The sequence below is a fragment of the Argiope bruennichi genome, chromosome 4 (assembly GCF_947563725.1).
Source record: "Argiope bruennichi chromosome 4, qqArgBrue1.1, whole genome shotgun sequence".
Lineage (NCBI taxonomy): Eukaryota > Metazoa > Arthropoda > Arachnida > Araneae > Araneidae > Argiope > Argiope bruennichi.
Genome location: NC_079154.1, coordinates 102,155,022 through 102,171,390, shown reverse-complemented (window position 1 = coordinate 102,171,390; position 16,369 = coordinate 102,155,022). Strand labels below are relative to the sequence as shown.

The window sequence follows — 16,369 nt, the reverse complement described above, 5'->3', positions numbered from 1 at the left end:
TTAAATTAAACACTTGTATACTTATTTGGTAGGCCTTAATCCTCTCATTCCTCAGATTATTCAAATTCAGGTACCCCAGAATGAGCAAAATTTTCTATTTTAAAGAGAAGAAAAATCCCCCCTGCTTTAAAAATCGCCTGGTTTTTAAGCGATTGACAAACAAAAAAGTCCCTCATTTAGTTATATATCAAATGTATATTCAAATATCCTTATAGAGTTCTCTAAAGACCTTCCTGTCTCCAAAGCTATCTAAGCGGTCGTCTCTAACGAAGAAAGCACGTTTTGGGTATTCAATCAATGTCACTTAATGAAAGAGGGCGAATTTTCCAGTAATATCCAAGCGCGCATTATAATTTCATTGATATTTGAAGCCTTTCAGTACTAATAGAGTTAAGGCTGCGCTTCAAATGAAGGTAGTTTTCAACATTTTTTTTTTTTTTTTTTTTTTTGCTACTTAATGCTTGAGAATCAAACAAAGGCCTCTCTTCAATTTAGAAATATTAGAAGAAAAAAACTTGCATCCATTCATTGAATCCGTCCTTTTTAATAAATGTGTAACTTATATATATTTCTCCGATGCAAAATATTTATTTTGTTAGTTAAACATTTATTATTCAGATATTACATAACAAATTTGAATTATCCGCCTTCATAAAATAATTATTTTCTAATCATTTGAATTCTGAAACTTTATTAACTTTTCATTACTGTAACTTTAAAGTTCTCAATTGAAGCTTTAATATATCACATGAAAAACTTCTATTTCCATTAAATATTTCCTACGATAAATTTAGTGGTAAATCACATTTGAAGCTATATATGGTCCGAATATTTTCTCCTGCTTTTCTGCTTTTCACCTAGCTGTTGTGATGGTTATTATTTTAAGGGTTGTGAATTTGACAAAGAACTTTTTAAAACATCTAAAAGTCAAACTTTACTCTAATCATAATAAAAGAAGAAAGAACTTTAATTCAAAGAATTTATCGCCTGCTTATGTACCAGAACACGCATTTTAAGTAAGGTCCATGTCACGTTGTCCATGTAGGCATGGAGTTTCGTGTAAATAAAGCAAAACAAATAGATAGATCCTTAATATCAAGGGTCTGAACGAAACCAGTAAAAAAATTTTAGAAAAAAAAAAGCTATAAATATTTTAAAAGCCTCAAAAATAATTGTCCTCCTATAAAATTATATAAAACAAATACTCGTTAAATTTAATGTAATTAAATGTAATGTAATAAATTTAATGTCATTAAATGTGAATTATGATGAGAATCGTGTTTAAATCATGATAATTATTGACGCTTTCAAAGTAGAAGCTTAGGTGACGTGGCCAACATATTACATGCTTCGCTATCTTAACTATTTACTAACTATTGTAGAACGAAGTTTTCTGCTGTGGAACGAAACTTTCTTCTGTTATTTAATGAACAACATATAAATCAGACAGTCAGACGTATATGTGTGTGTTAATTTAGTTTAAGTTTTACTTATTTCCTTTTTTCCCCTTAAATTAGCCCATATTATTTTATTCTAGAATTTTCTATTGTTTCCTGATCCAAATCCAACTTTTTAAAAAATTATTTCTAACATGCACTTAAAAAAATTGATGGTTTTGGATTTCCCACACTTCAAGCGAAGAGATGAAAATCTCTAACGCCTATGATATAGCTGCAAAAATACTTAGGGCTCATCTTTCCTAAATCTTCATCTAAAAATGTCATCTACCAAAATTCAATTACATGAGAGTACCCGCTGGTGTGTGCATTTGATGTTACAGTTGATCTTACAGAGGAAGAAAGTGATAATTCAGATTGGTGTCAAGTATCGCAGTTTTTATTTCCAGAGCGGATTATATCGACTAGGCAATTTGCTTAGAAGTAGAAATTTTCAGAAGCTGGGGATTGGTAGCAATAAGAGTATGCCAATAAGAAAGAGAAAATCATTGCTTAATGGAATATTAAAAATGATAACAATTTGTTAATTAACGTTTTAAAGGATCTCCTAAAGTAATCCAAGTCAGATAATGAAATAGACACCCTATTTTGATCATTTAGCCTGAATATAAACTCATTTTGTCTTTGCACAATTTATTATGCAATCAAACATATGTACATCATTAAAGGTGTACTTATATACCTTTTAAATCTTCCATAGCGAGTTAACACACAATATGCTTACACTATGATTGGTATATCTTCGTTGTTGGAAATACAAACTACAGTCTTTCATAATTTATTTGCGCTTTAAGGTTATTTAATTTTTTTAAAAATAACCGCATTTCCACTTGAATTTTCAAAGAGAAATGCAATTTTTCTACAATGCGATGCTAAGTGAGTAATGCAATTTTTCATTTTTCCAGAACTCTATAAATTTGTTGAATTAGCATAAAATCTGGGAATTTTCCCTTTCTAAATGCATAAAACGAATCGATGCTTTTCTAACTTCCTTTTTGTTTAATTTCAGTCCTCCAGTAGGCACTCAAGGTACGTTCCTATAAGAATGATCATGGTTTGCATCCATTTGGAACACCAACAGAAGTTTTTAAATTAATCTGATATCACTTTATAAAATACACGACAAGATTTCATGTAAAGAGCATTTTATAATTTGCTACGCCTGCATTTCCTTTAAAATGTCATTATATTTCCATTTCAGTAGGCCAAGAAAGAAGTGGTTTTGCTATAGATACGGTTTCTAAAAAGTGAGTCTGAGAGTTTAGAAATTTAGGAACTTTTGTTTTAAATCATTTCGATAGAATGTTTCAATTATTTAAAGAAAAATAATTATTTATCCGAATAGTGAAGTATGCAGATTTTGAAATACATTTTTAATTTAGTTTGATTTAGTTTAGTTTAATATCCAGTTTTTATTAACAATAGAAATATTTGATGACAGATTTTGTAATTTTGAACCGTAATCAGATGGTTAAAAGGACATCTGAGCTGGCACCAGCCTCTCCAAACTTCGGAAACTACAACAGCGCGCATTTGAACTCGGCGGATTTAATATGCACTGGACCGATTTACATGGCAGTTCTGTGAAAATGTGTTTCAAAGCCTCCGGTTACGATGCCGAGACCAAACCATCACAGCTCTAAATACATTTTTTCTCTTATTCTCTTGTGCATTAAAAGTATGTTCACTTAATGTTGATAAAATTTAGAATTTTGACGCCCAAAAGTGTATGAAAAAATCTTGGTTTAATAAAAATTCGAAGTCATTAAAAAATCTGTTGTAGTATTACTAGTTTCTGAGCTAATGGTTTCGATTTTTATTACATTAATGGTGGTAGATGAGGTTTAAAAAAAAAATGCCGATTCCAACATTTTATTTTAATAATACAATTTACAACGAATGCAAGAATGTTTGTTTAACAGAAGTTTAAAAACGGTCCAAAAACGACGATGCTTCTTTCTGATTTCTGATTTCAATGCATCAATTTTTAGGTGGCGCAGTATGGCCTGATATGGCTTTTGCGCCATAAAACACTACAAAACCAAACAAACCAAAGCATCAATTTTTAGGAGCGGAAGTCAGGAGGGATTTTAACAAAATATCTCTGTTTCTAAGATTTAACTTCCTTAACTAAAAATGCTTGGATACTGAATTACATTTGCATTTTTTTTATTACTATCGGCTTTATTGACTCTTGAAATACGCTTCGGACTTTTTCTGCTAGTCAATAAAAATCGCAACGTACCTTTTGAACGTTTCTTTCTCGAACATAATGTCACAACTGCTTTCTCCCACGCGAGATCAGAAAGAAAAAAAAGAAAAAGGCTAAACCGTTCCTGACCAGACTGCATAGGGAGAGCGAGAAGAGCAACAACATCATATATCTCTCATTAAAACCACAGAGATATGAAAAATAATAATAAAAGAAGAGAGTCCACCGAGCAAAAATATTCCTCCAATCGTAGAACCCTACCTCTGCACAAATCAGTGCATCCTACACGGACCGGAGGGCCCTTCCTATTGGCCGTCCGCCATCCGAGTAGGCGTTCCTTCCTCCCAGACTCGCACTATATCTAATTCAGTTGGCACCGACAATCTACCAAAAACTCGCAACTTAAATTGCGACTTCTTTAAAAATTTGCAACGAGTAAAGAGAGTCGGAATCAATCGATATAGATTGGAAGTAACGGCCATTCCGTCCACCGATTGCGACGCATCTCGTTTGAGGAAGTAAGTAAAGTCATCCTGATTGTTTCGTAGATCTGTATTTGTTCTAATTCAGCTTTTATTGGTCTTTATTAGACGGGTTGAAATTATTTAATTTAGCCAATCGTGGCTGTTTAGGTTTAATCATAGGATGCAGCGAGAAGGATCAATGAATGAATATTGGAAGTGATGCTCTGTACTCACTCGGGATATTTAATTAAGGGTTTTTCTGAGGACGTCTGAAAAGTTTTATGGGCTTGACTCACGCTGAGCTTTTCTTGAGAACTTGTAATCTTTTATTATTCCTTTTCTGTCATGTTGTGTGGCGGCTTGTCAAGTTTAATAGGGGGGGGGGGTCATTAAGTGGTAGCATTTAACCAAAACTTAAGTGATGGCTACTTCTGAAGCGAGTACATTTGCTTAGAGTGTAATTAAAAAAAAAATCCTGAAAAATCTGAATGGTTTTATAGAACTGTAAGAGATCATTCACAGAGCAATGTCACTTTATTCAAGTTCATCTCACATCTGGTCAGTCTGAGAAAGTCAACATATCATTGAATACAAAATATTTTCATCTTCATCATTTGCTAAAAATGCATTGTTTATTTTGATGTAGCATTTAATTTAACTTGAATAAATGATTATTATATTTATCACTGAATTTCATTATTAATTATTTTATGATTAGTATATATGAAGCCAGCATTTGAAATTTGGTTCTTGAATTGTGGTTGACAGCACAGATACATATAAATAAAAGACAATGAAGCTCTACAAGATAAAGCTTAATAATTTTTCGTTGGAATTCAGTCTATATTTATAGCATGCATTTTGTTTTCAAATTTAAAAACAACTGCATTTGTATCTCATTTTGGTCACTATATCTCTTATTGTAAAATATTGAATTGCATCTCTCTTAACTTAACTTTATATTACTGACAAATAACAGCATGAAATAGGATAAACGAAATTATTGTTCTTTGAATAGGATGATAGATGAAAAAGTAATTATAATTGAAACGGAATAACTATAACCGGAATATAAGTAATTAAAATTCTCCATGCACTTAAAAATTTTAAAAATAACATCTTTTGATTCGCACTTGCATTCCAACGTAAATTATTTATAAACATTATTCCATTTTCAGCATTGGTAACCATAGACTTTAATATAAAATTTTCATTTCACTTTTTTTCATGATAGACATCTTGTTTCTATATTCGATATATAAACAAGATCCATTTTGCAGTTTTATGAGGAAACACTGCTCAATCTTCAGAATTTATTCTTTATCAAAAAAGAAAAAGTTTATTTTTATTAAAAACCATTTTAAATGCAAATTTTTAGAGTGATAGCAACTATTCTAAAAATTAATATATATATAATTCTTATTAAATAATTACTTAACGAAGAGGACGATTCTTTATTGTCAAATGGCAACATGCTTGTACATATTTTCTACAATTCGAAAAGTTCGTTATTTATTTAAAAACCTTTTATTGAAACAAATATATTTCTAAAATTGGAGACTATAGCGTCACAGAAGCTAATTTAACATTTGTTTTACATTTATATACGAAATACGACATGATGCTGAAGATAGTACTTTTTTCATAACAACTGGTTCTAAATGTCGAAACGGCATTTTTATGAGAAAGTACAGCATTCTAAAATGAATTTTAAAAAAACATGGAGCTTCCGGGCAAGCACTTAATTTAAATATTTAATATCTCTCTCTATATCTAATTTCCACTTCTTTCGACTTCATGTAAGCTCCTTTCTATTTTAACTTTGCATTCTGTTACAAAAAAAAAAAAAAAAAAAAAAAAAAAATTAAAAAATATATATATATAAAATGGCTAGCCATATTTTATTCTGCATTTGTCTATTTATTTAAGAATACATGAAATTCTAGTTGATTAATAATTATATTAAATTCTTAATTGCATTATATATCAAACAAAATTGCTTTTAAAGTTATTTAAAAGGGCATAATAGATTTTTTAGAAGAATAAAGGTACATAACTGTAAGTTGAAGTTTTCGATAGGAAAAAAAGAAAATACCTATAATAAAAATAAATACCTACAATATCGACGACAGAAAACGCTGTGAAAAAAAAAAAGAGACAAGAATAATACCAAATCTGCGTAAATGAAAACGCACGAAGTTCCTGGCAAGTCTTTTTCTGAACTGCAATTTTTCCTGGTAGTACAAGTTTCTCTTATAACCTATATATATATATATATATATATATATATATATATATATATATATATATATATATATATATATTCAAATCAAAGATTAATGAATTAGATCTTTGGAAAAAATATAGTCATTGAAATTTTATTAGGCATGGTACGACTCAATTCGAAATTATATATTATTTATTTCATATCTAGCAAATATATTTTCATTCGGAGGCATTTGATATGTATTCCATTTCTAAAATTAAATTCTAGAATAATTACAATTGAATAAACTAGAATTAAATAGAGTCTTCATTAAATTTATAAATAATATCTCATAAAAATGAGAATGAAAATCTCGATAACTGTAACATTACTTCTATTGATTACTTTTGATATATGCATAGGTGATATTCGGAGATTTCTTGATTTTACAGTCGTTACATTGAACATTACATTAAGCTATTGCGATATTCGCAAATGGAAACTTTTATGAATTCTATTCTATGCCAAACAGAGCAGCGTTTCAACATGATGTTCAGAAAAAATCTAAATTCAAAACAGATGTAGAATGCAAATTGCAATTTCAATCAAATAAATGTATTTTTCATGTCAATCGAAATCTTTGAGTTTTATTCTTATATTGACACCAAAGTATCTCCCCCCCCCGACTATATCCTATTTTATCACGTATTTGATATATTGTGTTATAATCTAAATATTACAAAAATTTAAAATATTAAAATTCAATTTTCTTTTCCAGACTAGAATGCAGACGAGTTCTAAGCAATCCGAAAACAGAGGTAACTTCCACAGCATCCAAGTTATGTTGGGTTTGCAGCAGGAATTAGGATGCCAGCAACACGATACCATTGCGGCTGTATCGGCAGCTCTAGGCTACGCTCCGCCACCCGGCCATCCTCAACAATCCTTGGCCTTCGGTGTGTCCAGCGCCAGCTCTATGAGTGGCTCCATGATGAACAGCCTCACTCAACAACAGTATACCACAGCTAGGTTGAGAGATGGGTTTGCAGAATTAGCAGCCACTAAAGATGTGACAGGTATATAAGAGCGAAAATTATTTCGTTTTGCAAATTTAACACGAGACTCAGTGCTGATGAAATTCTTGAAACCAAGGGCAAATATAGTATGCCTTGATCAACAAAAGATAAAACCATTAGAAAATGAAAGCGTAACCTTTATATTACATATTTAATTATGATGTCTTAGGCAATTGTTAGAAAAGAAATCATGAAAGAAGTCTTAAATTGATAATTTTAACATTAAAACAAATAGGTTTTTTTTCTTCTTTTTTGTTTAAATTGAGAAAAGCTGTAGATATTTATGAAAATCCAAAGAAAGAGTCCAGATGAAATAGAAATTGAAGTACTTTGTAATCTAATAAAATTTAAATATTCATGAATTCCATACTGATAAAATGAACAATCAATTATTGAAATTGAAAATTTAAATTTTTAAAAAATTCCAGGAGTTAATTCTTCAGAGCTAGATAAGGCATCGTGGGTAAAATATTACTCCCCCCCCCCACTTCTTTCACAATATATTCCAAGAGAATATCAGTAAAAAGTTTATAGTCTTAGATGATATTAAAAAATGCTCTGGCATATCAATTCTATTATTTTTCAAATTTTAATCAAAAATGATTCTTAAAATACGTTCAGTGTAATTAAGATATGATCCCTTCAAAAAACTTACACTTATTCAATACATATTACAGTATGCACAGTATTTGGATTCAAAAAATTTTTTTAAGTTTATGGAGGTAGCTGCGGTTTAATAATGTCATTAAGAGCGCTTGAGTAACACTTATTTATGAGAAATACAAAATGTCATATAAAAGAAATAAATCGAAAATTGAGAATAATAAATATCATAAGTATTTCTTGTTTAAAAAATGTAATTTTTATTCCATTGTCAAGTTAACCTTTTTAGTGTTTATTAAAACTTTAAAATGCCTTTTTGAAAATTTAATATTTAAAGTAGAAAGTCTTTAAGATTTTAAAAAAAATCCGTTTACTATCTAAAGGTATAAAGCAATTTAAAACAAATTTAAATTATTTTGAATTTAAAAATATTTTGTTAATTTATTTCGACCGAAAAGTCATCAGATTAAAATAAATTTACATTTTTTCCTTTTTTTTATATTGCAGAAATTTAAAAGTTAAGTAACTATAACAGATATAAAGTGTTTAAAGATATAAAGGGTTTTTGCATTGCTGATTTAGCTGTTTTAAAAATGTTGTTTTATTTTGTAAGGAATTAAAAATTTAGCATCTTAAATCCAAGATAATATGTGAATGGAATTAAAAATCAAATCCACTTATTTCTGTTTTTGAGGATGATTTTCTTTCATTTAGAAAATCTTTTAAGCTACGTTATATCCAATTATTTATTCATGTCGTAACTATAAATAATTGAATAAAAATTGGCAACTTAATCAGATACAAAACTACATTATCAATAATAAGCCTATATACTTGATGTCAATAGGAACAAATATGTTTTCAAGTTATAACATTTTAAGCTCAATAAGACTGTCTCTTGTTGCGGTTTATTTAGATTATTTTTATCTGCGCTCTCCTGTATTATCTTTCCCTTGAAAGGAGCTAAACCTCTATTTTCTTTTTTGTCTCTGAATCCCTTGGCCCGAGTCTAGCAATTTTGATTGGGAGTTAATGTTGAAGGAAAGTAATAATTTTGAAAATGGCAAATAAAACAAACTAACAAGAAAAAAAAACGTTCATACTAATTGTATTGATGAAGTAATACAATTAGTATGAATTTTATGACAAAAATAGAACGTTATTAAAAATTGTGTCTAAAATTAATTTTTGAAAAAAGCGGGGAAATGTGTACTAAAAATAAATTGATAAAATGACAATTGTTTGTTCTTTAAGGTGGTATCCAAAATGAAAAGATCCGATCAATCCAAAGTGGAATTGCAAGTATCTTTAAGATATAATCATTATAATTCAATAATTATTTTGAAAGTTATTGAAAAAACGTTACCCAAAAATCACCTCAATTAAGATAATTTGTTATTCTTTTAATTTCTAACAATTATTTAATTTAAAGAATTATTAATTCTAATAATTCTTTAATTTTGAAAATAGAAAACAGCACAGTTTAGTAGAAATGAAAGTCAAAAATAAGGTACAAATTTCAATTCTCTACAGTTCACTGATCACGAGGATTAATAGGCGGACAAGGAAAATGCATTTTCAGTTTTTTTATCATAGATTTAAGGCTATAAAATAGCTATCAAATTTTACAAAAATCTTTAATTCTAGAAAAAAAAATCTAATCTGTTTTTGATTAATCAAATTAACTTAATCTATTCGTTAGCCATATTAAAAAAATTAGAGTTTTAAAGAGGGGAAAATACAAATCATATTTATAATTTATTAATCGAAAAACGTAATACGTTTCTTAGTAGTTAAAAGGTTTAACCGTTTGGTGATGTATCAAATTTACTAAGAACTTTTCCTAATGGAATAAAGTTGGTTGAAAATGAATATGTACTTCTCTTTTTTCGATTGCAAAATATCATTCTGAAAAAGGCTAATATATAGTCAAAGTAAAATTAAAATACAGTAAAGAAAGTTAAAATAAAAATAAAATTTCTTTTTTATCTAACCACTATCATTTTTATGTGACCTTATCATTAATATTTAGCTATTTTTCCCCCTCAAATTAGACTCATCCAAACAGTCAAATTCCATTTCATCGGAAAAGAATACTACCACAGCTAGTAGTACAACGGAAAAGGCAGTAAAGAAAAAGAAAACACGGTAAGTGCAAATCTCTTATGATAGTTTAAAATTTTCGCTTTTCTTAAAAAGAAATAAAATATAATTAATTTTCTTAATAAAGGATTTCAACTTTTAACATCGAAATAACGCTGTTTGGTGGACTAAACAATTAAATATAATCTCATATAAACTCCAAAAATTTCTCACTTATCATTATTCACAAAAAATTTCTAATTTATCATAGTTCTTAAATTTGTTTATAAAAAGAACACTTCACATACCATGAATATTTTTTATGAGAATTATAGAAATTTATTTAACATTCGATTTGCATCAAATGAAATAACAAGATATTCCAATGCATTTATCCATAAAATGTATACATTATTTTCTGTTATTTAATTTCTCAAAGTAATCAATATTTAAGCTATTCCTGTTAATTAAAACAGTTTTAAGATTATTTTGATTTCTAACCATACATTTAAAAATGCATCCTAATAGTTCCTTTGCGTCTAAATTTGGAATAGTATTTTAAGTATTTTTCACCGCAGTAGCATAATTTCATAGTGGACTGGGTCAAAACAATGATAAATATTTTTTTTTCTGTTTGTTCTTAGAACCACTTTCACAGCCTTTCAGCTAGAGGAATTAGAAAGGGCATTCCAAAGGGCGCCGTATCCCGATGTCTTTGCCAGAGAAGAATTAGCTCTAAGGTTGACTCTTAGCGAATCAAGAGTGCAAGTAAGTGATACACATTAATATTAAAGGCGTCTTTTCCGCGTTTTCTAATTGAGCGCTTCAAAATATAATTAAAAAATAACTATTATATTTCGTCTAAAATTGAGATACTTGCTAAATAGATCTTAGATAATTGGACAGTATTTGAAAAAAGTTAGGGGGGGGGGTACTTATAGCAAAAATAAATTCAATTTATTTTTTGAGATTAAAATTCTTAATTGAGGGATATTGACAAAAATGCCCTCCAACATTGGTTACCCAGTCATCAGTAGCATTTCTTAGTGATATATTACTTATAACGTAATATCAACTAATTATTGAAGCATAGATATTTCCAAAGAATTTAATTAGTTAAAACAAATGTTTTCAAACATTATCAAAATTATTTAAGAAATTTGTCATTGACTAAATGATAAGAAATGATTTGTTTTGAAAATTACACAACACGATTTTATTGATGAAATAAATTAATCTATTTGTTAAATATTCAAAATTTGCTTTCTTTTTTTCTCCTTAAGTCATCATTGCTCAGTTTAACATCACAACAAACTCCCTTATTCCTTTTTTGCCACGAGGAACGATTCCAATGTTTTTGTATTCGTGCTAGACAAGTGCAGTTCTTCCGTAGCTTTTCATTACATATCCGTAATTCCGTAGTTTTTCCATAATTTCCGTAGCAACTACGGAAATTCTGTAGCTATTAGAGAGTGTAACAAAATAACCTTTTGAATAAAAGCAAATTTAAAATATAGCTAAATAAAAATAAAGAAATAAAACTCATTTAAATGTAAATAACAGCCCATCTTGTGCGAAGCACTAAAAATCAAGTATCCACTAAAAATCAAGTATCTTTTGTAGGTTTTTTTTTTTTTTTTTTTTTTTTTTTGACTAAACGGGAGTTTTTAGAAAAATGAGAAAATGAGAGAATCTCAGTTCTTAAATGGAAAATTAATTCATTTCTAAGCTACGCATATTTATGCAGCTGCATATATTAAGAGGGATTTATGCGATTTTATATTCGTATTTAATTTCGAATATAATATAATTTATATATATTATTTATATATATATAAAATATAATTATATATATATTTTATATTATGTATTTAATTTCGAAATGTTTTTTAAGATGCTAATTTTCATTGAATCTCACAATCATATTATTACTGAATGTAAACCTGTTGGTAGTCAAAGAAATCTTGTAAGAAAATCAGAGCTTTTCGCATAAGCAGTAGCGACGAATTATATTTTTTTCGCATAATTACGCTTTTTTATCTTAAATTCGGACGCGTTATTGCTTCTGGGAATGTATTAATGAGTAGATAATTTAGGAGATCATTTGTTTCATTGATTAAATTTATGACAGCAACAGATAATTTTTTCTTCTTTAAAAATGGTATATCCCTAGTCTCATTCATAATATCGTATAATTAGTGAATTACGCTTTCTTTGAATCAAATTGTGAGCAACTAATTTTTTTTTTTGTTATGATTCCTAAATGCAAACTTTTAACATATTATTTTTTAAATTTTTAACAAACTTTCAGTATGAATGAAAGAAGGACATTAGAATGTATAATATTTGGTCATTATTTAAACTTTATCTTTGTTATTTACTTCAGGTTTGGTTCCAAAATCGAAGAGCCAAGTGGAGGAAGAGAGAACCTCCCAGAAAAACTAATTATTTGCAAACAGGTAATTAATATTTTAATGTTACTTATAAATATTTATGGTTGCCATAAAAATAACTTTTAAAATATAAATTTAATATCTTATTTAAATTTAAAAAAGGCATTTTAATCAAAGCATTTCATTTCAAAATTATGCAGCTATTCTGCCAATGAACTAGCAAGGAACACCTGCAAAAATTTAAAAATGTAGGATGAAGATAAGTTTTTCTTTTATTTTAGTAATTCCGATGATCGATCTTCAATTATTAACTACATAATCCCCATTATATTCATGTCCAGAAAAGAAATATAAAAAGAAAAGTAACTTGAGAATTTTCTTAATGGTTTCATATTTTGCTACATATCAGCTTCAAGAAATATAATTAAGATACAATACTTTTGATTATAAATTTACTTGTTTGGTATTAAAAGTCATTTTTAAGATAAATGAAGATTGTAATATTAAAACTAATAGGAACTTTGTTTCGAATATTATTTCATCCATAAAAATCTAATAGAACTTTTTTTTTGCATTTTTATTAATATTTTGTTTAATAGACACATCAGTGCAAATATGATTGGGGAAAAAAATATTCTCAAATGTTTTCCTTTACTTTCCGGTAACTCTTTTTTATATCACAAAGGAAGCTTTTGATATAATTATAAACTTCTGCCTAAGGTTTAAGGTTGTTCATGTTTAAAAGTACAGTTGAGGAGTGGATAAAAGTACGAAACATTTGAAAATATGTGAAATATTTTTACTGAAAAAAATTCCCTTTCCAAACATTTACCTCTGTTTTAAATGTCAATATTATCTAATGATAAATTCTCATATAGTTTCATCTCCATCAATGGCTAAAACCTTCACCAACACTACTCCTTTGCCGTCTCTCACGCCAAGCATGGATAGCACGTGGGCAAGTTTTACCAGTAATCCATACGACTTCGGTTTCCAGAATGCTTTAGCAACGTCTCCTTATGCTGGATTCTCCACAAGTCCTCATAGTAACCTAGGTGCAGGTCCCACGTCTACTGGATTCTATAGTGGAATGATATCACAAGGAGATCCACTGCTGCCTTCATTAACCCCCACTAGGTCAGACATGCACCAAAGCTCGCCTCTCAACAAGTCTCCAAGTCCACCAAATGTTTATGGGAATAATAACAACAGCAATTCTGGAGGAGAGAAAAAGCTGAGTGGTCTTGTAGGACTCGATCCTAACGATGTTGATCCACATCGTCTGACGACTTTGCCGCCTTTGATGCTCAAGACGAAAGATAATTCCGTGTCTCCACTGCCATCCCTTGACTTCTTCACTTAGGTGTGGGAAATTAGCCAAAGAAAGAAGTTTAAGCTGTTGATATGACTTATAATTCAGTTATTCTTCTTTCAAAATGCTTCTTCTGACTGATTAGATACATCTGAGAACTTTTCTTCGTTATGTCTCATGTCAACATTTCGACGTCCATATGGCAAGTTAGAGCGGATATGATGTTGCATACAAGATTAATGTTGACCCACGTAATGAAATAATTTGTCCTTTTCATGTTCTTGGCGAAAGATAAATTTATATTTTCTTTGATTCGCCTTGGATTTCTAAACTAGAATAGTGTACAATGTTGAGAAAAATTAATAATTGCTAAATTGCTCTATTTTAATTATTGCACACGACCATAAAAGAATGATGTTATCTATAAAAACTGATTGAAATTTAATTGCATGTAAATATTTTTGTTTCGATTTTTTTCCCTTGAATATATGTGATTATTTTTACAATTGCTAGTGAATGTCAATATGTATCTTATTTTGAAAAAAAAAATATTATAATATATGGTATGTGTATAAAAAGTACGAAGTAATACACGATAGGTACTTCTAGATCGCATTCTTTCTTTCGTCTTGAATCATAATGCAAAATCCAGCATTGCATTTTAATTTTGTAATTCGTTATGCTGTTCACCCAAATTTTTAAATTTTCTCCCAAAATTAAGGTTATTATGAAGATTTTTAATACTTATTTCTCCTTTTTATTGAATATCTATTTGAAGATGATAATAATTTTTTTCAAATTTTAAATAATCCAAAATGTTAGATCTCAATTTTTATTGTTATGGTTTTCAGTCTTTTTTAAGAAAATACAATTTAAAAGGGAAGTAATTAATTATTATAATAATTAAATCTTTTGATTCTTATTTTTTTAACTCCATAAATTTCTTGTTCAATTTTGTTTTTTGTTTTTTTAAATTGATTTTGTGCATCTAGGTTTCTTTGGTAAATGATTCGTTTCAAAAGAAAAATTAAAATATTTCTCCACCTAAAAAGGATTTTAATTTTGTAAAATAAATCGAACTTTTTTATTTGTCGAAAATTGTTGGAGTGCTTAATTTTTTTCTGTTAGTTGTTTATTACGTCGCTGATGCAATGGTGCTGAAATCGTCCAGTTTCCTGGTTGTCTTGTCTTGCTCCTTATATATATATATTTGCATTAAATTTAATTTCAAAAATGTAAATTTTCCTATTAGATCTAGAAAAATACTTGTTTCATTGCTTGTAAATATGTTTTGTAAAGATGACCTCATTTATATATGTGATATTATAAAGTGAAATGTGTCTGTTCTTAACTTGTACTAATTTCCATGTTTACAACATGTTATTTTACATGTTAATTGGCTGAACCGATGTGCCTTGACTTTTTCTATGACTCTATATTAACAGCGTGTTCAATTATCTGCTTTTATCAAACAAAACTTGTTTTTAAAGGAAATGTAATTTTGTCTTCATGAAATGTGACACTAAAAATTATTTGTACAAACTCTTTGTCGTTTTTATTATTATCATTTTTCCGTAAATGAGAATTACCATAAACTTTTACGGATTTCTTAACAGCCAAATAAATATTAAAAAAATTATTTCATGGTATAAATATAGATTTTGATTCTTAGGTTTTCAGATTCCTAAAAACAAGAGATGAAATTCTCATGAAGTATTAGAAATTTAACATGTTCATCGTCACAACACAACTCACACAAAAAATATTTGTGCTTACAGGGAATAATTGGCTCATTATACACACAAAATAAAATTTTAAAAAATAATAATGATTGGGAAATTTTTTGCCAAACTCTGCTAAAAACAATGTTTTTTAAATGTGAAGAGTATTTTACATTACTCCCAGTATCAAAATTGTTGAGCAGATCGGATGAATAGTACGTGGTTCAAAATGCATATAAAAAGGATATTGATTTAATAATCACTGGTAAAATTATTTTTGTCAAATCAGGCTAAAAATAATTCTTTTGAATGAGAAGAGTATATCATGCGACTTCCTATATCGAAATTGTTAAGAAGATTGTATGAATCGTACGTGATTCTAAATACACACCTGTCTGTTCTTGTTATTTATATGCAGTTAACATTCGGTTGGCAGCACAGTAAACAGCATAGTATAAAATTTTTCACATTATATATTTCAGTTCAACAAAACTAATCCACTTATCACCACAAATTGAACTTATTTTTTATGGATAGAAAAACCTATAACTTGAACATGGCAAGATAATAAGCATTTTACAGATAATTTCATTTTTTAACCATTTTTATAAGGATGGTCCATGCTCATTAAGGATAGTTATTTGTATTAATAAAACTGAAATCTAAAAATTAATTAATTTGTCCAAAAATTTTTTAACCATTTTTATAAGGATGGTCCATGCTCATTAAGGATAGTTATTTGTATTAATAAAACTGAAATCTAAAAATTAATTAATTTGTCCAAAAATTTTTTTTGCTGATTAGATATAATAAATAAAAAAGATATTTGCCCAGATAATTATT

At 28.4% G+C, this 16,369-nt stretch overlaps 1 protein-coding gene across 1 annotated transcript; it reads left to right on the top strand.

The window, feature by feature from the left end:
* Positions 1-3,959: 3,959 nt before the first annotated feature.
* On the top strand, positions 3,960-15,320 carry LOC129967130 (paired mesoderm homeobox protein 2-like). Its single transcript, XM_056081816.1, has 6 exons — positions 3,960-4,187; positions 7,118-7,415; positions 10,073-10,166; positions 10,745-10,868; positions 12,487-12,559; positions 13,372-15,320. Exons 2-6 carry the CDS (start codon positions 7,124-7,126, stop codon positions 13,854-13,856), a joined length of 1,068 nt encoding a protein of 355 aa, XP_055937791.1. The 5' UTR covers positions 3,960-4,187; positions 7,118-7,123; the 3' UTR covers positions 13,857-15,320.
* The last annotated feature ends 1,049 nt before the right edge of the window (positions 15,321-16,369 follow it).

Coding starts and splice junctions, on each gene's coding strand:
- LOC129967130 (XM_056081816.1), top strand. CDS start 7,124: ATGCAGACGAGTTCTAAGCAATCCGAAAACAGAGGTAACTTCCACAGC. Junction 10,869..12,486: donor TTAGCGAATCAAGAGTGCAA/GTAAGTGATACA, acceptor TATTTACTTCAG/GTTTGGTTCCAAAATCGAAG. Junction 12,560..13,371: donor AACTAATTATTTGCAAACAG/GTAATTAATATT, acceptor ATTCTCATATAG/TTTCATCTCCATCAATGGCT.